The sequence below is a fragment of the Gymnogyps californianus genome, chromosome 3 (genome assembly GCF_018139145.2).
Source record: "Gymnogyps californianus isolate 813 chromosome 3, ASM1813914v2, whole genome shotgun sequence".
Lineage (NCBI taxonomy): Eukaryota > Metazoa > Chordata > Aves > Accipitriformes > Cathartidae > Gymnogyps > Gymnogyps californianus.
The window spans coordinates 26,994,022-27,019,327 of record NC_059473.1 but is presented as its reverse complement, the minus strand read 5'-3'; the positions used below and the strand labels follow the sequence as shown (position 1 = coordinate 27,019,327).

The following is a 25,306-nucleotide window of genomic DNA, read 5'->3' as shown; positions in this document are numbered from 1 at the left end:
GGACACCATATTTTTCCCTTGCAAAGCAAGCAAAAATTTTATTCTTCCCATCTACCAGTGCTTACGTAGCAAGAAATTCCTGTAAGTCCCAGGAAATCCACGGAGGGTTACGGCATCTTGATGAAATTCCCCCCAACTCATGTTTGGGGAGGTTCTGATACTCCAACAGCAGAGAAGTGTGTGGATGTGATGAAAAACATCTTCCGCAAATCTGCTATGGAGAGCAATGCTCCGTTGGATTTCCTTATCCCTAGTACAGCCTGCTCATGCCTATGGATGTGCAGCTACTTCATTTAGTGAGAAGGGCTTCAGAAGGCTCCCAGGAAGCAAAAAGCAGAAAACAGATCATCACGTGCATGATTTCAAGGGCCATTGAGCCCTGTTTTCTGCACATTTGCCCTTTCAAACCTCAAAATAAAGACAAAGTCTCTGATTTTAAGTTTCGAGAAAGACCAATTTACCAGCTTTCGGCATCCGGGTCGTGTTCTGCAGGTACTCTCCACTCTTATACAGATTCAAAACTCTCTCTAGCTGAGCAGCCGTCTCATCTATTCCCCAGTGAAGTTCTCCTTTAAAAGCACAGAAAAAGAATGCGTTAGATGAGGAGCAACCTGCACAGGACAAAATGAGGTTGCATTCGACTAAAGCCCTAAGCATCAGAGCCCAGCGGTGCCCTGCTCTACGGCGGCATTGTGATGTGGACATGAAGTCCATGAGTTACTACTCATGGGTAGTAGTACATTGGGTACTACAAATTGGGTTTCACACCTGACATGAGCCAGGCATGTCAAAGGCTGGCTTGTCCACCTGGGAACCCCAGGCCTGCAGGCAGAAAACACTGCGGTGAGCTCCCCATGAGGGATGAACTTAAGCCAATATAGGGAACTCCAAAGGCTTTGCTTGTTAATTAGCTATAGCCCAGCATCATTAAAGTCCCCATTGAATACACACAGTACAAGGTATAAAACCCCTAGAACAATGCACCGAAAACCCTCAAATCAGATTTACAGGCACATGCAACTACTCTTGTCCTAAACGCACTACCTTGGTAATTAATAAAGATCTATGGTAATGTCACTCGCCTCTGGCTTCTGAGGTATAAAAGCACCGCTGCTACCATCGGCAATGGGGAAGTATCCTGTTTTTATCATTCAAATTCCCCTTGCCAGAGACAGGGGTTCCTCCAGATCCCACAAGGAATTGCGTTCTGATGCAGTTCATTCCAATGAACTACTGCAGTGAACATAAAAGCAGCATCCCCCACATCTCAAATGTGATCGTCACACTAAAAAAGGAAATACTTGGCATTACCGTGTTTATTGTGATTACCTGTTGCATTGACTATCTTATCCAGTAATGGTCTCAGTGAGGATGGAGCACTGTGTGGCAGAAGATACGTAAAAAAAAACCTGCAATGAAAAAGTAACCCATATTGAAAAATTTAAAAAAAGAGTTTACAAATGTCTGGTAACTACTGAACAACATAAGGAATAAAATTCCTATTGCTTATAAGCCACTGACCTATTCAGGAAATATAATCATATTCTATAGTCAAATAAATACATAGCTGAGACTATTCACAGAGCTGTCTGGCATACCTAGACCACGCTGTTATACACAAGGCTGCCTTGTAGCTATGTGTAAATGTTCCATTAATACAGAAATTTGCTGTGAAGCCCCATGGATTGTGACTATTTGCAAAGCTGTCTGTACTTTAATAAACTAAAAGGATGCCATCAACCCCAGAAGTCTTGGGTTTTTTTCCAAACCTTGAAAGTGCATAAATCTAATTTCTGCTCATTTCAAATAATTGACTATTATTTTCTTTTCTACAGTTTTCTTGGACTTTCAAATGAATTGCCAGGAGAAAGCTGCCTTCTATTGTTTTAATGCCACTGCAATTCAGAATGTCTTCTCTGTTCTCATCATTTATCTAAATTCAAGATGCATTCATGTAGATATTCATTAATGGATGTATATTCTCCATTTTAACATTTTTAATTACAAAAGAAAAAACAATATGCCTTTACCATCACTTGAAGTACACTTAATTTTCACATCGTTCCTTTAAATTTCTATTACTCTGCCAATATTACTACCTATTGCAAACTCAGTGTCATAGCAACCTAAGATGGAGATGGACAGTTCAGGATCTGACAATATAAACAGAACTATCAGACATAAATATTAGGTAATGAGCGGAACAGGAACACAATTGGGAAACTGCCCTGCTTTACATCTAACCTGCAAAGCAAAGTAAATGCTTTTTCATATACAGACACCACATTGTCAAACAGAAACCTCCAGGGACTCATGTTCAGGAGGGAGACTAGCAGACGCCTCACATAAGCACAAATTAAAAAATTAAGTTACTGATAGCAAAAATTGATCATAGACACAGGTATTATTGAGCTGACATATTTGACTTACACAATGAATATTTCCTTGAGATTGTAACTCCCTTTTTCATCCCTTACAAAAATAGTACTTATGATTTTCCCAAGCAGGATTATCCCCAGGTAGGTATTCTTAGCGATGAGTATGAAACAGCCAATATAAATACATACAGAAATCTAAAGAGCAGTATAACGTTTGTAATGAATAATCTGTCTGGTAAATTTTACTTCACATTTTTTGCTTAGAGATTATCCATAAAGCAGAGTCCGACTGATTGTTAATAGTTCTTTGCAAAAATTCAGTAGCTGTCATTTACTTTGCTAAACGCTGGATGGATGCGAGTCACAGAAGTTATTGTTTTTGCGTGGCTATAGAAATATACGACTTGTTCTAATGCAAACACCCACATGTGAAATTCTGACACGTACAGACACTGGTGCCTGCACAACTTAATTGCAGGAACATTTGTTATTCATCGATTCCAGGGCCAGTGGCATCCTTTGTGATCTGCATAACACAGACTGTCAGATCCTTTTACATTTGTTCCTACAGCCTGTTTTCTCTTTCTTTTTTCTTTTTGAGAACTATCTGATCTTAATTTAAGAATTGTCAATGATGGAGAATTCGTCTCGGCCATTGGTTAATAGTTCAAAATATTAATTATCCTTACTTTTAAAATGGTCCCATGCTTTGAAAATTGTTCCTCCAAACATTTGGAGGAAAACCCATAGAGACACATTTGTGACAGAAGGTAACCATCTGAAAGTCAAGATGGGCCAGTTCTTGCATAGGAGAGTTTTTTCCAAAATGTTTTCTCTCCTTTAATTATTTACCTCATAAAGAAACCAGTTAGATAGCCTAATTATGCTTTCAAGGCTAGGGCATGCTATATTTTAAAATTACAAGGGGTTTATGCATTGTTTGACATATTGCTGCTTTTGACTTCTACCTAACAGCACCAGCAACCCTTTACTGAGGGCAATCTCTAACCCTACAGCAACAGAACGCATCCATGAAAATACGAAATTTAGTAGCCTACCCCTAATGAAGTGAGGATTTAGCCTTCCAAGGCAAGTGCACAGAGTTTGTTGCTAAAGCCCTAGCATGGGTGGTCGCAGCCTACTATAGCATGAATCCGCTGTTGAACAAAAACTCACTGTCTCTATCGAATTAAGCAAAAGCAGGGGCTGAAAGCACCGGGGCACTGTGCGTGTGCTACACACTGGTGCACGGTTCAAAGGCGATATTAAGAACTGTAAGAGAAAAAGACTGCTTCCTTCAGCAAGCCCAGCAACCTGCCGCAAGCCCACCACACCGCAGGCATATCCCCGCTTACGGCCGAGATGGAGGGGTGCCTATTAAAGGTTTCTTAGCCAGACTAGTAAAACGGTCTTAACCAAAAGCTAGCAAGCTAAGCAAGATCTTTAAGTCAAGCAAATGGAAATGGAAAATTTTGCAGGACACACTAAAAACTGCGCTGCACAACTGCAGATGGCTGTCATGTGGTGCAGCCCATTTCACTGTGGTCAGCTAATGCAACACACATGCTGGTGAGCGCCCTGGGACCAAAGCAGAAGACTCTCTTTGGAGCAGCCTCTCCTCGCTGTGGTCTGGCAGGCAGTGAATGGCATGATACTTGAAAGGGAAGTCTAAGAAATGAGCACACCATTATGGCATTGCTTTGAGATCCTCCATCCTCCTATCTGGATCGGACAAGGCAGCCGCCTGCCCCAGCAGCGTCCGTCAGCCGGAGCGGCGGCAGCGGCACTGAACATCGGCTACCGGCTCCCCGGAAAGCAGCGACACAGCTCCCCCAGCATCCCCCACAGCCCTCTGAGGGGAGCGACGGCCAACGGGGGAGAGTCGAGACCACAAACACAAAGCCGTCGCCCAGAAGGACTCCACTGTAAATTCAGAGAAACCGTTAAAAGCAAATTTGGAAGATGGACGCATCGGCTAAACGCTTTCTTCAGCGTGGCCGACTGGCCTGGCGTGACCCGTCACCTATACGTCCCCCGTCGCAGGCACGGCACTGCCGCGGAGTGGGAGCAGCACCGGGAGCAAGTCCCCCCGTGCCCGCCCACGCAGAGACGGGGGTTGCAGGCAGAGTGGAGGGGGGCAAAAGGGAGCACCCCTTGCTTTCAAAGGTTTGGGATTATGCCCCCGATCGTCAGCAACCGAGGGTCTCGGTGGCCCCGTGGCTGCACTGGGGCCTGTTATAACCCTACCATGGCAGGCTCTGGTGAGGCGGGGAGCATCGAGCCGGAGTGCAGGGCGAGAGCTGAGCATCTTTCTGCATCTGAAGCCAGCCCTTTGCTCAGCCGGTGGTGAAAAACACGTGATGACCCCTCTTAACTCACACTGAAGAAGAGCTGCCTGAATCATGTCACCACAGAGCTAACGGGCCCCCATCTCCACAGGCACCTCTTTTTCACTCCTCTGAAAATCTCTACTTGTGTGAAGAATTCAGTGGGATTAAGCCAATGTAAAATTAGACTAGAGAGGTGAATCACACTCAAAGTATGCAAAACATTTCCAAAGTTATAAACGCTATGTATTTTCACAAATGAAACAATTATTCATGGCTTCACTTACTCTTGGGTAACGGTTCTGAGACAATACATACTTGTTGATGTGAATAACTATAAAGGATGCTGGACACTTTTTGCCCACTTTCAATTCTCTTTTACCTTATCTGATCACGTACCTGTAGGCGTTGTAGAGATTCCTCTTTTCGTTCATACTCTGACACCGTCCCTCAACCGAACAGGGCAGGGTGAAGTTCCTCGCGGGGAATTCCATGAAGCAGTCGCTGTTACTGGTGCAAGAGCTCTCCTCGATGCTGGCATCGTCCAGATCCGTCACCTTCAGCTCCCCATCCACGATAACAAACTGCCGAGGGCGAAAATCCAGTAATGTCACGGAGCCAAGCGGAGAGTGAGCCAAATAATGCAGAAGCCGAACTAAGCTGAGACATATCTGAAATGCAAAAACGTAGGTACTTTGCGTTATTTTCTCAGTACAAAGCATATAAATGAAACCACTTCAGCTGAAGATATATTCATAAATATATGACTTAATGTAAGTGTTATAACATTCTCAAAACTGAATCTTGCAACTAAGGTATTTTTCATAGGATTAACACAGTTGATTGTAAAACCCTTAGAGACCTGAAACAAAAATAAGCTTCTTTACCAGTGCTTTCCCACACTGTTCTTGAAGCAGGGCTCATTGTTGCTATTCTTACTTTTAATAGAAATAAAAGCATTAACTTTTAATAACACATTACACATAGGCCTTGACCACGCAGCCTGATTCTGCTCTTTTACAAATTCCAGGTCTGGAAGCTTTGGCCAGACCGCTCTGCACCCACGCCTGAAGCTCCAACTGCAGACAGTGTCTGTATTGCCTCCATACTGATCCTGCCTTTTGACTGCTTTTATAATTTTTTTTCCACTGGTTCCTCTTATGTTTGCCTTTTTCCAGGGGAGAAGGAAGCAAATTTCCAGAAAGAGGAGCTCCACAGCTCCTCCATAACCCTTCGTTGTGCCTCAGGGTAAGCATCTAGGTCCACCTACCTTGGTGGGTCTACCTTGGTGGATCCTCATGTGCCACTTTGAGGCTGGGGTGGGAGCTCTGTGCTGATGCTGCACCTTTCAGTTGCAGGTTAGAAACTTGAGTAACTATTACTAGACAGCAAACTCGATGAATGTTGAACTCAGCCCCCTTACCAAAGTACTGTTTTCAATTCATGCATTGCTTTAGAGTCCACTATGTAACATATTAATGTAAATGTAGCATTAATATGAACACAGTTAAATACTGGAATTTTTATTCTGTGTATTAAATTAATAACAGGTCTTATTCAGTCTAGCAAGCTTTTTATTGTTTATATATAATCTTTGTTTTCTGTTAAAATACACTGTTAAGGCCACGTGCATTGAAGTAGTCAAATCCAAATTCAATCTCAGGGCATAAATGGTATACTCAGGGGAGCACCTAAATGTGTCCTTCATAAGAAAGCTGAGCACGTCTGAAGTTATCCCTCGCAGATCCTTTGCCTGTGGGACATTAGGACTACCTTACACTTCTATAACCATTTCCCTGCTTGACCAGACTAGAACATTTTTATGCTACTTACAGGATACCACAGTTCACACGGAGATGCCTGTAGGTGTAGATGAAAACAGGCCTGGTTATGGGACACCAGACTTTACCACCCTTTCCTTCCTCTGGAAGGACACCGGATTTGTGTATGTGCCATCCTGCAATACACTGTATATAAAAGGCACATCCAGCCCAAACTAACCTATAATACACACATCTTCAATTGCCAATGAACCCAGAATTTAGCTTGAATAAAAACACACGTTGTCATCTGAAATTATTGCCTTTTTTCACACGCCAACAAGCCCCTGCTCCTGCACTGGGAACCTCTGTGACCAACCCCAACGGGCTGCTACCCTGTGTACCTGCTGCCAGGCTGGGACTGCAAATGCCCCTGTACGACAAGCTTTAAGCACACAGATGAAGGCTTTGCTCAGTATCACACACCTCTGCTGAACGCAGAGGTGCTGATCTGGGGAGCAAGCTTACTGCCAAGTCCTTCAACACAAGGAAATTATTATTTGTAGGAATAAAGTCAAATATTTATGCAGCTGTTTTCAGGACTGGATGACAAACAAGTCTCACATATCAAGAAGACATCATTTTACTTCCTCCTTCTTGTCTGCATTAGTTGCATCCTAGACAAGCTAATGAGCATGACATTATCTAAGACTTCATTACAGCGGTCACAGGAATGTTTTATCTGTAATTTCACCTCTGTGAATCAGCTCAGCACCCTCATCTCATTCTCCTTCATCTCCCTTTGCAATTGCTCACTCAGAAATATCCATGCTGGAAGGAAACTTCCCTGTTTGTTACCCATAATCTAACATATCTCTTGGTCATTGACTTTGTACGTAGTTGCCGTCACAGTCTGTTATTTGTACTCCCTGGATGACACGAGCCGAAGACAGGTCTTGTATTTCAGGAGCCGTCACAAGTACCTCTACTGCTCGTTGAGACCGTACTTCTTTCAGGAAAAGGGAGCTGAAGCTTAGCACAGGGAACACAGTTGCTCCATCTATATTAGTAAAATAAACTCTGCCAGGGAACATTCCTGGGCACAGAAACTTAATCCCACAGGCACACTTGCTAGCACGGTCTCTGGCCGGGTCCATCCGGGACCAAGGCTGTTCTCCCGCACAGTCCCCAGATGCGATCCAGAAGGCAGCATGGCCCAGGGACCATTTCCGACGGGCATTCTGCGCGCAGCCACCCGGCCTTCAGAGAGTGCAAGAATTCAATAGTACAGACGTGGGCTGCACCTTGCTGGTTTGTCTCCAAGATCAGTCAGGCGCACTTTTAATTTTCTGGTACAGATGTAGCCAGGCAACCCGAAGTGTTTTAGATGAAGACGCTCCCTTGCAACGTCTTAGGGAGTTGACCTCAGCTGACGACACATCCCAATATACACGGAGTGAGACAGCACTGCCTTGATCAAAGTATTGCTGCAGTCTAGCTTCATTTTGTACAAATTAAGTGTGACCTTCATGCTCCTGGTAAATTGCCAATGTGGTGGACAACCGGGGTTTGAGTTTTGTGTACATTTATTTCACTCTTCCCCCAGTAAAAGACAAACAGAGCAGGAAGCAGTAGAAAACAATTATAAAACCAACCTATGATAAGGATCAGGAGAGAAATGTAACATCCTTCTATTGTTTAAAACCCAGTTGCAGAGCACAATGCTCAATGCCAAAAATCCTGGGCCTCGAGCTTTAACAAGTAAGAAATGTTCCAAGATATCATGTAAAAAGCATATAACCGGCTACAATTAGATAACATCGACAGACAAAATAGCACAATATCTTAAATACTGCAGAAAGGGAGCGCTAAATGTTGTTTCTAAACAAAGATGTAATCATATGCAACGCAAACGTTTAATAAATGTGAATTGCACTGCATAGTCCATAACTCCTGCTTCATGCAGGAGTTTGTATTTGTATTTTTTTATTCATCGCTCTCTTAGAAGTCCTTTTAAAACAGTTGTTACTCACTCGAAATCTGTCTTCCCAGGAAGTCTGTAAAAGCTGAATCATCTCTAAAGGCGAGCCTAGTTCAGTGATGGTTGTCAGTGTGTCTGGGATGTCATGGCTATCTTGGTAGCAATAGCCATAGAGCTGAAAAAAATCACAACCAGGCAATATCAGTGCAATGTATCTCGGCATGCTTTTACGTTTCTCTGCGGATGAGGTGCAAAGTAAGCATTTCTTACAAGGCTCTGAGCTCTACACATTGTATTGCCTTGAAGTCGCTCCCCAACAGCTTTTGTGTCCTTTCATTTGAGGAACACTCCCTTGAAACTCCCAAATTAGCTAGCAGCATCTCCTGTGGGCATCATAGAGCACAAGGCCAGTGAAGTGTCCCCTGCATACCCCTCTGTATAGGATCTTATCTCAATGAATGTTGTATTGGGTTTGCGTGGCAAGTTTTTGGTAGCGGGGGGACTACAGGGGTGGCTTCTGTGAGAAGCTGCTAGAAGCTTTCCCTATGTCCGATAGAGCCAATGCCAGCCAGCTCCAAGACGGACCCGCCGCTGGCCAAGGCCGAGCCCATCAGCGATGGTGGTAGCTCCTCTGGGATAACATATTTAAGAAGGGGGGGAAAAAAAACCTGAGCAATTGCAGCCGGGAGAGAGGATGAGAATATGTGAGAGAAACAACTCCGCAGGCACCGAGGTCAGTGAAGAACGAGGGGGAGGAGGTGCTCCAGGTGCCGGAGCAGAGATTCCCCTGCAGCCCGTGGTGAAGACCATGGTGAGGCAGGCTGTCCCCCTGCAGCCCATGGAGGTTAATGGTGGAGCAGATATCCACCTGCAGCCATGGAGGACCCCACAGCAGAGCAGGTGGATGCCCAAAGGAGGCTGTGACCCTGTGGGAAGCCGCGCTGGAGCAGGCTCCTGGCAGGACCTGTGGACCCGTGGAGAGAGGAGCCCACGCTGGAGCAGGTTTGCTGGCAGGACTTGTGACCCCATGGGGGACCCACGCTGGAGCAGTCTGTTCCTGAAGGACTGCACCCCGTGGAAGGGACCCACGCTGGAGCAGTTTGTGGAGGACTGCAGCCCGTGGGAAGGACTCACGTTGGAGAAGTTCATGGAGGACAGTCTCCTGTGGGAGGGACCCCACGCTGGAGCAGGGGAAGAGTGTGAGGAGTCCCCCCCCCGAGGAGGAAGGAGCAGCAGAAACAATGGGTGATGAACTGACCGCAACCCCCATTCCCCGTCCCCCTGTGCTGCTGGTAGGGAGGAGGTAGAGAAAATTGGGAGTAAAGTTAAGCCTGGGAAGAAGGGAGGCATGGAGGGAAGGTGTTTTTAAGACTTGGTTTTATTTCTCATTATCCTACTCTGCTTTGATTGGTAATAAATTAATTTCCTCAAGTCGAGTCTGTTTTGCCTGTGACAGTAATTGGTGACTGATCTCTACCTGTCCTTATCTCGACCCACAAGCCTTTCGTTATATTTTCTCTCCCCTGTCCAGCTGAGGAGGGGGAGTGACAGAGTGGCTTTGGTGGGCACCTGGCGTCCAGCCAGGGTCAAGCCACCACAAATGTCTAAGAGAAAAAAAAAAAAATTTAAAATATCCATGAATGCAGAAACAGAATTTTATCTGAGGAAAATTAGTTTAGCCTATGCAATACCTGGCTAAATAAGACTGATTTTCTGCTTAAAAGACATCACAAAATAGCTTTTAATGACATTTCCCATAGGACTACTGTTTGTGCATTGAGTGGCAATGTGTATTTCAATGATGCAGTAGCTTGAAAAGTGCTTGAAAAGTGCTTGAAAAGCAATTGAAATGCCCAAACTTATCTCAGCCAGAAATTACCTCTTGCTATACTTGACGGACGTTTGTGTGCAGTATTGTTCAAGAAGGGCAAATACTCCAAATTATCTGCCAGTAGCTTCTTCAATGTAAAAGCATTTAAATGGCAATTTCAGCTATGCTCCAGCTCCTTCTTGTACTTGCTTTCCAAGGACATTTGAATGATTAATCTTCACTTGCACAAATAATTGCACAAGAAGAATATTTAAAGACTGTGGAGGAGAGATGTCTTGCTTTATATGGAGTGGGACAATGTCTGACAGGGCTGGGGGACAGGCTTTTACGAACTCCCTGCCAAGCCCTGGCAGAGAGGCAGTTAAATGAGCCTGATAAGGATCTGACTGCAACTTTCCAGCCAGAACAGCATGCACATGAAATAAAATTAAATGTTATCTCTGCCCCCAGTCAAATAAACGATACTGTAAAAGGGTCTGTGTGAATATGCAGCATTAAAAAATGCCCTGCTGCTATTCCTCTACTGCCTTGCCCTGACTAATTTGACTTTTCAAACCTCTTCTAGTTTTAAAAAGCTCAGGGAAGATGATGGTGGTCTCCTCTGAGCTGAGGGGACTTGGATATGGCCCTGCAGAAAAAGCCAGACTCATGCAGACCAGAACGGGGACCAACCCTAATTCACCAGGAAAGCAGAGAGCCAGACTAGCGAGTGCCATTGCTGGAGGGAGCAGGGTGAGGCTGAACACAACTGCGGCGAGCAGATTCGAGTATCAAGCACATTCTTACGGCTTGTGACCCTCCCAGACAGAAAAGCAAAGACTGGGCTAAAGTCAGCAAATACGGGATTTGTTATGAACCGTTCTGCTAGCTCTGACTGTAGCTGTCTACATTTAAAGGAAAAAAGGGTGCCAAAAAATGTAGAAGAAGTAAACATTTTTCTTTTTGGTGTAAAAATGGCACTGTATTTCAAAACAGCTGCTTAAACACGGACATTAACCTAAACAAAAAAAGAGCTAGAAGATTTTATTTTAAAACATGCCGAAAAGATTTTCGCATCGATGCACAACAGAGAATTTGTGATAGATGCCGATATGAACATTTGAAATAGGAAAAGGGACCTTTCTCTTTACTGCCACAACCATGACAAAGATTGCAACAGCAACCATTTCTTAATCTAGAGCCATTCAGACCAGACTTGGGTTTGTTCCTTATCATCTGTGACACCATTTTTGTGCAGCTTATTGACAGGAGTTAAATCTTCGTGTGCTGCAAACTATCTTAGAGGATCACATCAGCACAATTCTGTTTAAGCCTTCTGAACTAACACGAAATTAAATTAAAATATTTAATACAATATATATCTTTTCTCAGAGACGAGCTGGATTACACAGTTCTTACTAGGTATTTCACATCTCTCTTGTGTGGGGGCAGACTAAGAAGGCAGGATGAAGCTCGGTAGGTTTGAAACCCCTCACTTCTGCGTGTCAAAATCTAACATCTGTTTCTGTATCATCTGTGGAGTTCAGCTCTTGTCTTTAGCACAGTAATACTATCCATTGGGGAAAAAGCCATAAGGGAAATTAGAAAGCAATCCAGACTGGGAAATGACAGTATCGCAGTAACTGCTGGTTCACAGTAACACTGAATACAAAAAAGATATCAGTCTTCATTAGACATCCTCAACGTTTGTGAAAACCATTCCAGGAATAGAAATATGGAAGACAAACAACAATTATACATTCATTTGGTTATAAAAACATAATACATACATATCTGTACGCACAAAACATTGAGAAATTAGTCTTATTATCTATTTACGAATAGATATGCATAGGAACACATAAGTAGAAATGAATTACAGTACCAATCTGTGTCTATTTTAGCTCAATCCATGAATGCCAATAGTAATAATAATGATTTAGATTTGTTCTCAGAGAGCTGGAACTTTGCTCGTAAGTAATTCTTTCATTTTAGTATCCTATTTGTACCTTGGCAAAAGTCTTCACTGCCGAGTATCTGAGTATTTGGTGTATATTTTACTATATTAATACCCGTTTAATCACTTCAGTCATTGTGGAAGCTTAAATGACCTGATCCAGTTTGGGTTTCATGTTAAATTGCTCTTTATTCTCACAAGAAATTTTTCTTGCACGAGTACTGCTGAACTTAATCAATCTTACAAGCTGAAAAACACAGTACTGAGCAAGTTAGTGTAGGTCTAACTCACAAAATATATAATCTAACCTGAGCTCTTTATTGCTTTTACTTAAGTGAAACCTCTCCAGATGCAGTGTTATTACATAATTATATAGAGTTATAAAAGCACAGAAGTCTGAGATATAAAGGATTTATTGGGCCACATTTATACTTTTCTAAACGAACTCCTGAAACTAAATGCAAAAATGCACATGTAATTACATGGCCATATTTGTATGTGCAATTACCATGATTACAAACTGGGCAAGTCCCAACAACCAGTTAAGCATCTAAAATGGTTACATTCATCCCCTCCTGATGAACCACCACCCAGCATACAGATGTTACAAAATACAGAATATATATAGATGCAAAATATTCCAAGACAGTAATTCTTAGGCCTTTCGCTTAAGAAGCCGACTTACTAAGACACAGAAACAACTACAGAGGTACTACCCAAAATACTTTTTTTCCCTTCGTTTTGTTTTTGTCCAATCCATTTTAAGGTCTGAAATGAGACAAAATGGTTTGTATTCCCAGACAGTGAAGTAAGAAACAGATAGCTGGATGCATACAATAACAAGAAAAATAACCACACGGGGAAACTGAATATAGCTGGAAGCAAAGGATGAGCCAAAATATCTCCTCTATCTGAAATTCTATTAGGTTGGACATCATTCTCAGCGTCGCAAAGCTACACTTTAGATATATTCAAGAGTGATGGTTTTCATACGCCTTTTCAGCATGGTTCCAATTAAATGAATGGAAAGAAATACAGTCCCACATCTTTTTGCTATCTCGAGTCACTGCATTTAAATGCCACCCCAATATATTTTTGTGTAGAATCTAATAGCAAACAGTCACAATACTGGGATGCCTTTCCGTCTGTTTAGAAAAACATACGCCAGATATGAAATGTTGACTTGTTCTCACGTCGTGTGCCGTAATTCATTTTGAGTAGCCCTGTTTACTGAATTCTTCCCTCACTGTTTGGATTTTCTCAGTCATAAAGGCTCGGTCCTGCATTAGTCTTTACGCACCCAAAACTCCTGCTGACTGCAACAGTTTTTAGGCACGCTGGGCATACAGGGTCAGCCCCTCCAAAAGTTATATTGCTTTGTAGGAGCCCGTGTCCCTACAGCCGGTCAGTTCACCTCCCTTTACAACTCCCTTTTACTACAAATTATGGGGACAGAGGTGCCCCTTTCAGGGGAGCTGGGCCGGGGGGGAGGGCGAAAGCAGAGGTCAGCCCCTACACAAAAGCTGACAAGCTTACTGAATAAAAACACAAAATAAAGGAGCTTATTAAGCTGTCATCAGCAGGGTAAGTCTGTGCGAACAACGAGCCTTCCTGCATTAGCGTAGGCACCCTAGCTGGATTTTCAGAAAAATAAATGTCAAGCCAGAACCTCCGCCAAAGTGTTACATTTCATTTATAGAGGTTGCTCAGTCGGGAATGGTAGGACCGGCCACCTTCCCCAGCCGGGGCTCCGGCCACCTTCCCCAACCCAGGCTCCACCGGCTTGGCTCTGCCCCGCTGCCGGGCTGCAGCAGAATAGCTGCCCTGGCTACCGGAGGGCAAAACTCCCCTGTACGGATCATGCGATTTCCCTAAAAATTACAACACATTGTGACTCTTTTTCTTTGCCTTGCTAGTTTTTAGCCCTTAATGTTCACAATCTTTAGATTTTCTCTACAACCACAAAAGCTGGAAATTTCCCCCTTTTTTCTTTAATGAACATGAGATTTCCATGACTCCAGGAACGGGAACTTCAAGAACACTATTACCAGCTGTAACATCAGTGACAGGCTCAACTGCATTACACCATAAGTAATTTCTAGAAACCGAATTCTCGTCTCTTTTAATATGGACTTGCCAAAACTTACTACAGTAAGGCCTAACTGCTGCCCACAACAGAAAAGTGCAATTTAAAAAAATCCCACTTTTATGAAGAGCAACAGTAGTCAACACTCGCCACAGCCTTTCTTTTCAAAAATACATGGACACAGGGTTACCTACTCAAAACTGGTTGCATCAAGATTGTATTTTGTACTGACTTGGTGCCCAGGAGAAATAAAAAGCTCCCACTGACATTGGTAGCCATTTGATAAGCCACTTAAACGTTTGAGCTGCTACATGTCAAAACCAGAACAGTACATTTTAGAAGCTCTTGCTACTTTATTGCTATCAAAGTGAATGTAATATTTTTTATGCAACCAGTCCTTGGATGCACCTTTCATTCTGGGAGCACTGGGACAGTCCCTGCAAGAGCAGGAACTCCCAGCACTGCCTGATACAGCTATGATTTACCAATACATGATTTGAGACGTTTATGTCACTCTAAGATCTATTCATCCCTCGGGTTTTAAATATTTCCCTTCATTGCTGATGGTATATACATATATAAATACACACACATATACACACAAGTACGTAGATATGTATATATTTGTGTATATATGGCATATATATGCATATGTGTGTTTCTATATGTAATATATACAAATTATATTTGCATCTATATTTTAATATGTTTTATATATATTTTAAAATATATATTAAAATATTTTAATATATTGCCACACCTACTCAGCCCCAAAGCATCTGCAAACCTGTAACATGCATCTCCCTGGAAAAAGGATGAGTTCCCTGAAAGGCCTAAACTTAACACAGATCGATCCAATGGCAACCTTCCTGCCAAAGGATATATACAGACAGCGCATGAGAAGTGAGTTAATTTTCCTCACTGAAATCTAGCAATCAAGCCCTGCCAAGTGCTGAGCTTCACTGGAAAAAGACTTTCATACAGGGCATCCCCAGCACCACGCAGAACCTTTTAAGAGCGGGACCAAAAGTGTACGCTGACAGCTGTGAGGCAGGATTTCCTTTGCTGCTGGATACTGGAACCGAGAGCAAGCAGTGGGTAATTCATATATTAAACTCTAAATTCACAGCTCTGCCTAGGCTTTTATTTATAAATGTATTATTACGATTAGCACTAAACTCCAGAAGAGCTAGAAGGTACAAGAATCTCATACCTGCCACTGTTCCTAAACATGAAAGTTCATTAATAGAAAAATTGGAATGTATTATTTAGAAACACACACACATATGTATATCTAACCATATCTGTCGGTATATACGCAGGGGTCCACAGATATCTCCATATATTTTATATGTATGTATGTGTATACATATCCATATATACCTGCTGTTCTGACACGTTGGCTATAATCTTACGATTTAGTGACGTTATCTCCCTTTTACTCTCCCTGCTTTCCTTACACTCTGAAGTGGAAAATTCTTCTACTAAAAACATTTACAGCACTTTGAATTTGCATTGCACTGCACAAGCTCAAGGCCCAACCCTGCAAATATTTAGTCACACAAGTAGCCTACTCTTGGAAAGCCTTCCAGTGCAGACAAATAGATCACTCATACAACCATGATTTCAATGGAAACAGGCTGATATCACTGGAGGCGCAGTTCATTATCTTGTAAATAGCCAGACCAGAAGCTCCCCTGACCTACATCCACAGCCACTGCATTCAGTTCCACTGCACCTCAAGTTTAACCCTTCGTTATGACACGATTTTGCATTACAAAACTATGAAATAACCTCTGTGCATCACATGTTCGGAAAAGCTTGACTTGGATTCATTAGACCTGTCTGTATAATTCTTCTTTCTTAGGTATCGTCTGAGTTATATCACTGTGTACTTTATCACAGTGAGCTTTAAAATAAGCTTGGAGTCTATCTGCAGCTACATAGTCCAAGAAAAAAGTAACACTTTCCAAACTATGTTGTTCTAAATTTGGCCTAAAACAATATAAAACATCCATGTTTGGTGTCTACTACCTAAACTGAGTGGTTCAGCTGAGTGTGACAAAAAATAACAACTCCTTTAAAATTAGTCTAGAGTCAATATTAGTATTAGCACAGTGCCTGTGAGAACTAGTTCTTGTCAAGTTTTTCACAGCCATCAGAGAAATGAAAAATTGCAATGGGAGTTAGATGCTACAAGGCATCTACCTGAACCGCTCAAGCATGGCCCCAGCTCACGCCTGAGTCCACCAATGCTCTCTGTGTCTGTGTGGCAAGCAGAGGGCCAGACGAGCAGAGCTCTGCCAGCCCTGGCGTGCCCTTCCAGGGGTCATCTCCTGCCTCCTTGGCCAACCACCACAGCCCTACCTGCCCTTCCCGAAACACTGCTGCAACCAGAAGATAGAGCATGTATGAAAGGGCCACAACGATCCATTGCAAGGATAGAATAGAATAGAATTTCAGTTGGAAGGGATCTACAACAATCATCTAGTCCAACTTCCTGACCACTTCAGGGCTGACCAAAAGTTAAAGCATGTTATTAAGGCCATTGTCCAACTGCCTCTTAAACACTGGGGCTTGGGGCATTGACCACCTCTCTAGGAAGCCTGTTGCAGTGTTTGACCACCCTCTCGGTAAAGAAATGCTTCCTAATGTCAAGCCTGAACCTCCCCTGGCGCAGCTTTGAACCATTCCCACATGTCCTATCACTGAATACGAGGGAGAAGAGGTTTACCTAGCTACCCCACACTTGGCAGGGGCTGGGGAGTGAAAGGAGAAGCTCTAAAAACCACGTGCCTTCCCTTGCAATTCTGCCCCGGTCATAACTAATTTCCAGGCCAGGATATTGATGGGGTGGAGTGGCCTTGTTCACTCATTGTCACTCCTATGACAAAAGGCAAGGAGCAAGGGAGAACTTGATCGTACCCACAGCATCCCGTGGTGACCAGTGATCTCCCCAAGCCGCTGCACAGAAGGAGCAGTGCTGGGCTCCCCTGAAGGAAACTGGATGAGGTTGAGGTTGCAAGTCATCAGCTCCCATAAAGGAGGCAGAAATTCAAACCAGAGTCTTCTGGAATTATTTACATGGCACATAAAACTGAGAAGCAATCATAGAAATCATTCAACAAATGATTGGGATTAGTTTTATGAATGCTGCTTTCAAAAGGATGGACGATGCAGCCCTTTTAACTTATGTGATGGCACGTGCCTTATGGAAAGCTGTGCCTGCCAACAGCTTTACAAGTTGAACAGCCTCTGCCATCCCATGCAATTCAATGGGAAAAAACATTATTTGGCGACTTCAGCATCAAGATGTACAGCTTGCCTTCCAGTGACACGAACAGTTAGAGTTGGTTTGCAATTGTATCAGCTCTGCGCTTCCAGCAGCTCTAGAGTTCTTGTTAACAGATCCTTTCTTCACTCTTAAAAGTGCAGGATAACATCTGGGCCTTTTGGGAAGCAGTCTCGCATTAAAGAAGCACTTTGTGTAATTCTTCTTTCCTCGCCAAACCGCATCCGTCTGCTTCCTCTGCCCTTCTCCACTCCACCCCGAGCTCCTTGGGGCTGTGGGGACATCTGGTAGCAGCAGCGAGCTGTCTCCACCGAGCCATCAGTAGGTGGCACTGCCTGCTTTTTTCTCTCCACCCACATAAATGTCCAGTGCTGACACCCTGTATCGACCACCACTAACAATTCTGAAGGATGCCCAAGTGACTTAGACACCTCATCTCCTGCCAGGTGCGTCTACAGGAACATCAAGCAGTGGAGTGATCGGGACAAAGGCGCAGCTCCATCTCTGCTCGCCGGGCAGTGGCAGCTTTTCCAGAGGAAGGAGGTGGCCAGCAAGTGGTGCAAACCTCTCCTGCCACCTCAACAGGATTTGGTAGGCTCATCTGCCCGGGACCTGAAGTCCCTCTGATCCTAACGCCAGTTAAACAGATGGTGTCAGCCTGGTCTTGCACCGTGTGTGGTGGCCTCATTCATCTGTAGCCAACCTGTCCCAAAAGCAGCTCAAATGAGCTACTTCAGAAAAGCATTAGAAAAAATTCCCTGTCTGAAACAACCCTCCTACTTGCAGCAATCCCCTACCAATGACTGCACGTGGAGCGCATGGTCAGACCCCAACCAGCCGCAGCCTGGAAGGTTAATTCTCATTAGCTGCTTAGTTTTGAAAGGTATGCTCCCAAGAGCTGCGAACCTCTGCTGCCTCATCCAAAATTCAGAATGACAAATTCTCCATGTAGTCACCCACCGGCTGGTATCAGCAATCGCAGCACTCTCCTCAGGCCGGCAGTCCCCAAAATTGCCGTGGTCAAACGCCAGCCAACTGCAGATCAAGGCTTGGTGCTGGGAATCCTGCACCATTGCCACCACAAAGGGGATTCAATGCCCACCCGCTGGCGACAGGGAAGAGGTCCCTGAGTAGCTGTTTCCACCATGGCTTGATCTCCCCTTCCCCCCTCCTTTCTGTGAAAACAACAGTGGATTCATGCAAGAAGGATGGGGAAGGACCAACCTTCAAGAGTCCACACACTCCCTATGTAAATGTATTTACACTGGAAATTAATTGAATATTGACTTTCTTCAGACTTGGAAAGACTGTCTACTTCCACTTGGAATAAGCAAACTGTATACAAAGCTTTACTATTTTAACTCTCACATTAAAACTAAAACTGCCCTATCCTGCTGGCTACGCATATGTATAGGGAAACCATCAGGGTAAAATGTCTGTTAATTATCACATGTAAAGAAAAGAAAATCCTATTTAAAAAGAGGTATTTAAAAATATCATGACTGGCTAGCACATCTTAAGTCTACTGAACTTGTCAACAGCAAGTGATGTATTATTTTCAGTACTATTTTATTCAATGAATTTTCTGAGTAATAAATATTCTCACTGTAATCATGACCATTTAAAACAAATCAATAAAAAAATATACTAGTGCTAACTGAGCCAATTCATACAGAAACCGCTTTGACATCACAACTTGGATGGTGACTTTTTTAGTGTGGATGCCATCCCAGTATCTCATCTGCGTGTTTTAACTTTACACTAAAGCTAAATAAGCCAAATGAAACGGCCTTGTCTGGTCAGTCAGCAAACCACTGGTTCTGTTAGCAGCTGGTGTCTTCCAGTGGCTTCAGACAAAGCCAACCCTTTTCCTTGAGCTTTTGTGTTTGTTTTTAAGAAAAGCGGTAGCTCCTTCTTAAATGAATCATTGTGAACTCACACTAGAAGTGCCGATAAATAGCTGTCACAGAAATAAGCTTGCACTTTTCCAAACGTCTGCAGTTTCAAACCTTCCCTCCCTTCTCTTCAGCTTCAGCAATGCAAAGGAAGACAGAATTCCTCCAAAGAACTGCTTATGCCCATGAATGGCAACACCCTTAATTCTGATACTCCAGGGCTATAATTACATTATTACAGTAAATCAAACATTGCCTTTGTGTCTTTACAATCGCGCTCATTGTTTGAAATTAGCTGCAAATGGTTTGATTTTCTTCTCTTCCTCAAATAGGGGCAGGGAGGAATTAAAGCACACTAAATCATCTTCCCCACTAAAATGCACGGAAAGCCAGGATTCAGACAGCAGCATTTGAACTTTGCAAGAAAAGAAACCGCAGCACGGAGGGAAAGGAAGAGATCAAGCACCGCATTTGACAGAGAGCGACTGCAAAGCAATTAGCGGGCCACTAAATCCTCTGCTACAATAAATCAGTGACCCAGTTCCCCCTCTTCCCCAGTGCCCTTCATTATAAAATCAACTTTAATGAACTACCCCTCTCTTCCCCACTCCAAAGCAAATATATTTCCACTGCAGTCTGCACCTGCCCTTCCCAGCGGCTGCCGTGCCAGGGAGCCTTGGGCAGCCCCGGCGGGCTGCAGCGGGCCGGGGGCTGCCCCAGACTGCGGGGGCAAGGGGGGGCGATGGCCCAGCGCTGGCACTTCGGCGGGCATACAAGTGATGGGCAGAGCACGGAAATGAAAACAGGAAGGCAAGCTGCCTTCGCCTCAGCGTTGGCTAATGCGAAACCACTCTCCCTCTTGCCGGTTTTCCACGTTTCTTTTGATAGACTTGATTCGCCACATCTGCCAGAGCTGACACATCTGGCTCCTTCCCCAGGCAGAGGGCACGGTGGATATGTCAATGTCAACATGTTGTCTGAAGGCAGTGGTACTTTCTGGAAAGAGCTCTTTTCCCCTCTATCATATATTGTACAATAATCAAGTCTTTTAAATGGACGGCTAAAAAAAAAAAAAAAAAAAAAAGCTGATTTTGACAAGAGACAGGCCAGAATGGGAACTGCTGAGACAGTAAAGAACAAGCCTGTTATCTTACAAACTACACTTCAGGCTGTCAGCTGCCAGAGATTTACAGGAAAACCCCCTTTCCTAGGACTGAACCTACACGAAACTTCATTTCCAGCAAAAGAAACTCATGAACGCATTCACCCCGAATAGCCCCTGACCGGGGCCGGGGATACTCCGGAACGGCCGGGCGCGGAGGAGGACAAGGCAGCCCGGGGGGGGGGGGGCGGCTGCCGCCGCCGCCGCGCCGCTCCCCTGCCCACGGCGGCCCGGCGGCGTGCGTGGATGGGGTCGCCGGGTGCCGGGGCCGCTTCCCCCCGCGGCGTGGGGAGGCGGAGGAAGACCTCCCGCTTGCCTCAAGCAGCCCCGGTTCGTCTCCGGCCCCGGGCGGGGGGCTGCGGGGATCCCGCCGGCTGCAGGCGGGGTGGCGGCCGGGCGGCGCTCGCAGGTGGCGGCGGGGGCGGAGGGAAAAGCATCGCCCGCCTCCGTGCCCCAAACCCTCCCGCCTCCCCCCTTCCCGCCCCGAGCCGGGGCCGCTGCAGGCTGCCCGCCAGCCCTGCCCACCCTCAGCACGGCAGGGTGGCAGGAGGGTGGTATGTCCTTCGAGCTATTTATAGCAGCCGGCTCGTATTTGGGTACGCCGGGAGCCGCCGGGGGGGGGGGGGGGGGGGAGGGGGGGGGACGGATGGTAAGGAGTAAAGGCAGAAAAGCTCCCGGCCTTTGCTGGCCCAGCAGATGCTGTGTCGTGCCTTTGGCATCTGTGGGCAGTACGGGTCCTACTGCTCCAATGAAAGCTGAAGCGCCTGTCAAAAGCCAGGAGAGGGGAGGAGATGTTGGCTTTTGAGCTGATTTCCTCTGCCTCGGCAGCAAACCCTGGACAGTGATTTCTAAGCCCTGGGCCGGCTTCCGCTGAGAACAAGCTAAAAATCAGTCTCGAGGTCGGTAGATCCTGTCCCCTTTGAGACAGAGACATAATCAATACATTTCACGTTGCTCGCTGGTGCCCATTTTCTGCACCGGTTTTACGACTCCAGCATGACACCAGAGACCTATTCCTGGCCCATACAGCTGCCCCGACTGTGCCCAGATAAAGCCTGTCAGGTCGACTTTTATAGTCTCCTTTCAAGGTAATGTCTTATCAGACGTTTAGCCCTCACTCACGGCGCAGTCACCTCGCCCCGTGCGTCTCTAGAATGAAATACGTTAAACAAAAAGGTGGGTGATGCGCGGGGGCTCAGGGCGCTTCTGATCTCAGCCAGGCAGCTCTGCCAGGGGCTGACGGAGCCGGAGAGCAGACAAAAGAAAACGCGATGACAAAATCGGAACGAAACTGAAAACACGTTTCTGAGCTAAGTGTAATCTGTTTTTAAATTGGGTGGCATGTAAATATGAAGCCCTAATTAACACGCGGGATTTTTGCCCATGAGAGCATTTTCCCAGCACGGAGGCTGGGCGTGTTTCTCCCCCCGGCGCTTGTGGAAGCGCCTGCTCATCCTCCAGCTGCTCCAGCCCCGGCCCTCCTCGCCAAGGGACACCCCACATCTCGCCTTCGCTTCCCCCTCCAGAGCCCACCTGACATCACCAAACGGAGGAGTGAATTACTGCGGCTCTCTCCAAGCTTTGCTGCAGAGGGAGCGATGCTCCAGGCAGCTTCAGCAGCGCGGCCAGCCCGCTGCCGGGGGTCCCCCCCGCCCGCACACGCGGAAACACCGCGGCGGCTGCTCGGGACCCTTCACAGACAACGCAGCCCCCTTCCGTTTTGTGAGGAGGATTAATCCAAATTCATGCCAAATTAATCTTTCCAGAGCAGAAAACTACACACGAGTAACACGGGGAAGAAACACTAGTGCCTACCAAAAACACCCGCAACTTTAAAAACACACGCTTCAAGCTCACCCTGGCCAACCTGCTTCCACTGATCAAGAAAAACAATCTTGGGGGGGAAAAAAAATCCCCTCAGCGTTTACAACTGCAGGGTGTATTTCCTGCTGTCAACTCAATCAGTAACGATGGCTGCACGCAAGCACGCGTTTCCCAAAAAGAATTCATCACAGCAACAGAGGAGCAACTAACATCCTTACTAGGAGCACAGCTTTTTGTAGTCTGCTAGATGTTGTTCCCCTTATGTATTAAGTTAGATCTGGCACCGCAGAGGAAAGAATATGGAAAGAAGGAAGGAAGGAAGGAAGAAGGTTGGTTAATATCTTTTTTCTTGTCGTGGATAAATCATGACTACCCTTTCTTTGAACGGTGTATGAAACTCGAGAGCTTTGATCGTTGGGATCTGAAGTTCTCGTGGGGGAGCTGGTACTCCTGCTGCTGCTGCTGAAGAAGAAACACAAAACTCCTATACTCGATTCAGTTCAAAAAGCACCTACTGTGAGACCGTCTGGTCTAACGTTCATTTTTTATTCTACTGCAACGCTCGTGCTATGCGAAACGCAACAGGAATTTCCATACCAGCATTTACATCCAAATGGACCCGTTGAGATTCATGCCGATGTGTAACAGTCCTACTATGCAGCCCTTCTGGCAAGTGCCGCGGTGTCGGCGCACTGACTAACAAGACTAACACTCGGCCTGTCCCAGCTGGTTACTCCGTGGGCTGATCCGTGTGCCAGGGCTGCGTGTATCCAGCCCGGCGCCGTCTAAGAGGCTGCGCCGGCCGAGAGGCACCGCGGAGCCCTGCCAGGGGTGCCCCCTCTGCCTCCTTCTCTCCAGGGGTGCCCGGAGCAAGCGGCGCTTGCATTCGAGACGGCCTTTATTTCCCACATCTGGGGAGTGCTTTTCAATCTCCGAGCCCTTCCCCAAGCCCTCCCCCTCGCCCCCTTCCCCACCTCAGCATCAGTTTTGTTTACGAGGAGGAGCGATCAGAAAGCAAGCCGCAAGGCCGGCGGTGGCGGGAGGATGCCGGTGAGGTTAGCCCTTGCACCAGGCGGCAGGGGGAATGCGCCGCATCCCGCACCTTTCCCCGGCCCTGGCCCCCGGGCCCGCCGCGCCCCGCCGGGGCGAATCACTTGTCGGCGGGGGGTGAGCACCGCTGCCGGTGCGCGGCTGCCGCGGAAAGAGCCCATCGACGCGCCTCCTGCCTTCCCCGCGCACCCGCGGTGGGGAGGGGAGGGGAGGTGAGGAGCCGCCGTGCCCACAGGGACATCTGTCTCAGCAGCCGCCGGCCCCCACCGCGCCTCTCGACGGGGCTGCGGCTCCCCACGGAGGGGGGGGGGGGGTCGGTAAACTCTCGGGGGCTCCGCAGCACGGCCCCGGCCCGCTCCCCGCTCGGGCCGGCGGCGGTAGCACCGACAGGTTGCCCGCGGCGGGGGGCCAAGAAAACGGCGGAGAACCAGCGCAACCCACCCGCCTCGGCGGGGCTCCGCGGCCGCCCGCGCAGGACCCGCGTACCTGCAGGACGTTGGCGTGGCGCAGCCGCTGCAGCAGGATCATCTCCTTGACGATCTTGTAGGCGGCCAGGCGGTAGCAGTCCCCCAGGGCGGAGAACTGCCGCACGCAGTGGGCGATGTCGTGCCCGCCGAAATCCACCGCCTTCAGCGCCACGGCCAGCGTGCGGTTGAGGACCGCCTTGTAGACCGCCTTGGTGTACCCCGAGCCCAAGTACTGCACGCCGCTGACATTGCGGATGTCGCGGCAGCCCAGCAGCGGCGGCTCCAGCGAGAGCTCGGCCGAGGCGCCGGCCCGCGGCCCCGCCGCCGCCGCCGCCGCCCCTCGGCCCGCGGCCCCGGCGGCCGCGGCTGCTCCGCCGAGGTGCGCGGCGGCGCCAGGTCCATCAGGCGCCGCTCCCGCGGCCGCAGCGGCCGCCGCCCCGCCGCCGCCGCCGCCCGGTGCTGCCGGTAGCGCAGCACCTCCTCGTAGCGCTCGCGGATCTGCCGCGCCAGGGCGGCCCGGCCGCCGCCGCCGCCGCCGCCGCCGCCGCCCTCCTCCTCCGGCGGGTAGAGGGGGGCGCCGGGCGGGGAGGGGGGCGCCCCGTCGCGGGGCGGCGGCGGCGGGTGCTCGGAGCCGGGGATGAAGAGGACGTTGAGCAGGGTGCCCAGGAGGAAGGCGAGGCAGCAGCCGGCCGCCACCGCCGTCTTCCTGCGCCTCATCGCCACTTCGCTGCCGGCTTGTCCAGCCTTTCGGGCTTCTCTCCTCTCGCCCCTTCCCGGGGAACCAGCTCCGAGGCGCCTTTTTTTTTTTTTTTCCTCCCCCTTCTCCCCCCCCCCCCCTTTTTTTTTTCCTCCGGGCTGTGCCGGCGGCAGAGCGGACCCGGGCGCTCAGCCGGAGCTCAGCCCCTTACGGCGCGCCCGCATGACACTTGCCTCCCTGCTTTTAAGCCTCTGAAGCACTTATTACTAGCGGGACGCGGAGGAGGGCGGGGGGGGGGATCCCCGGCTCGCTACCCCCGCCGACGCGCACTGATTGACAGCCTGGCCCTTCCCGCGGCCCGGCCGAGCAGCAGGGGGGCCTGGGAAACGTAGTCCCCCGCGGAAGCCCCGCCGGCCGCCGGCGAGCCCGGGAGCCGGGACTACATCTCCCAGGCTCGGCCGAGCCCCCCGGCGGGGAAGGCGCGGGGCGGGGCGGGGAGGGGCGGGGCCGGCGGACGGACACACCCCACCCCACCCCCGACGGGAGCTGCGGCCGCGGCCGCGGCGCTGGGGGTGCCGCCGGCGGGGACTGCCGGGCAGGGCGGGCCCCGGGCGCTGCCG

General features: G+C 47.6%; 1 protein-coding gene across 1 annotated transcript in view; it reads right to left on the bottom strand.

Annotated features, from left to right (window-relative positions):
- The window catches only part of PKDCC (protein kinase domain containing, cytoplasmic), a 37,405-nt gene extending 12,699 nt beyond the window's left edge, over nucleotides 1-24,706 (bottom strand). The window contains 6 exon segments of the mRNA XM_050894313.1: nucleotides 462-569; nucleotides 1,330-1,409; nucleotides 5,105-5,376; nucleotides 8,499-8,621; nucleotides 24,009-24,274; nucleotides 24,277-24,706. Of these exon segments, the coding sequence (XP_050750270.1) occupies nucleotides 462-569; nucleotides 1,330-1,409; nucleotides 5,105-5,376; nucleotides 8,499-8,621; nucleotides 24,009-24,274; nucleotides 24,277-24,706 (1,279 nt within the window).
- Between the last annotated feature and the right edge of the window lie 600 nt (nucleotides 24,707-25,306).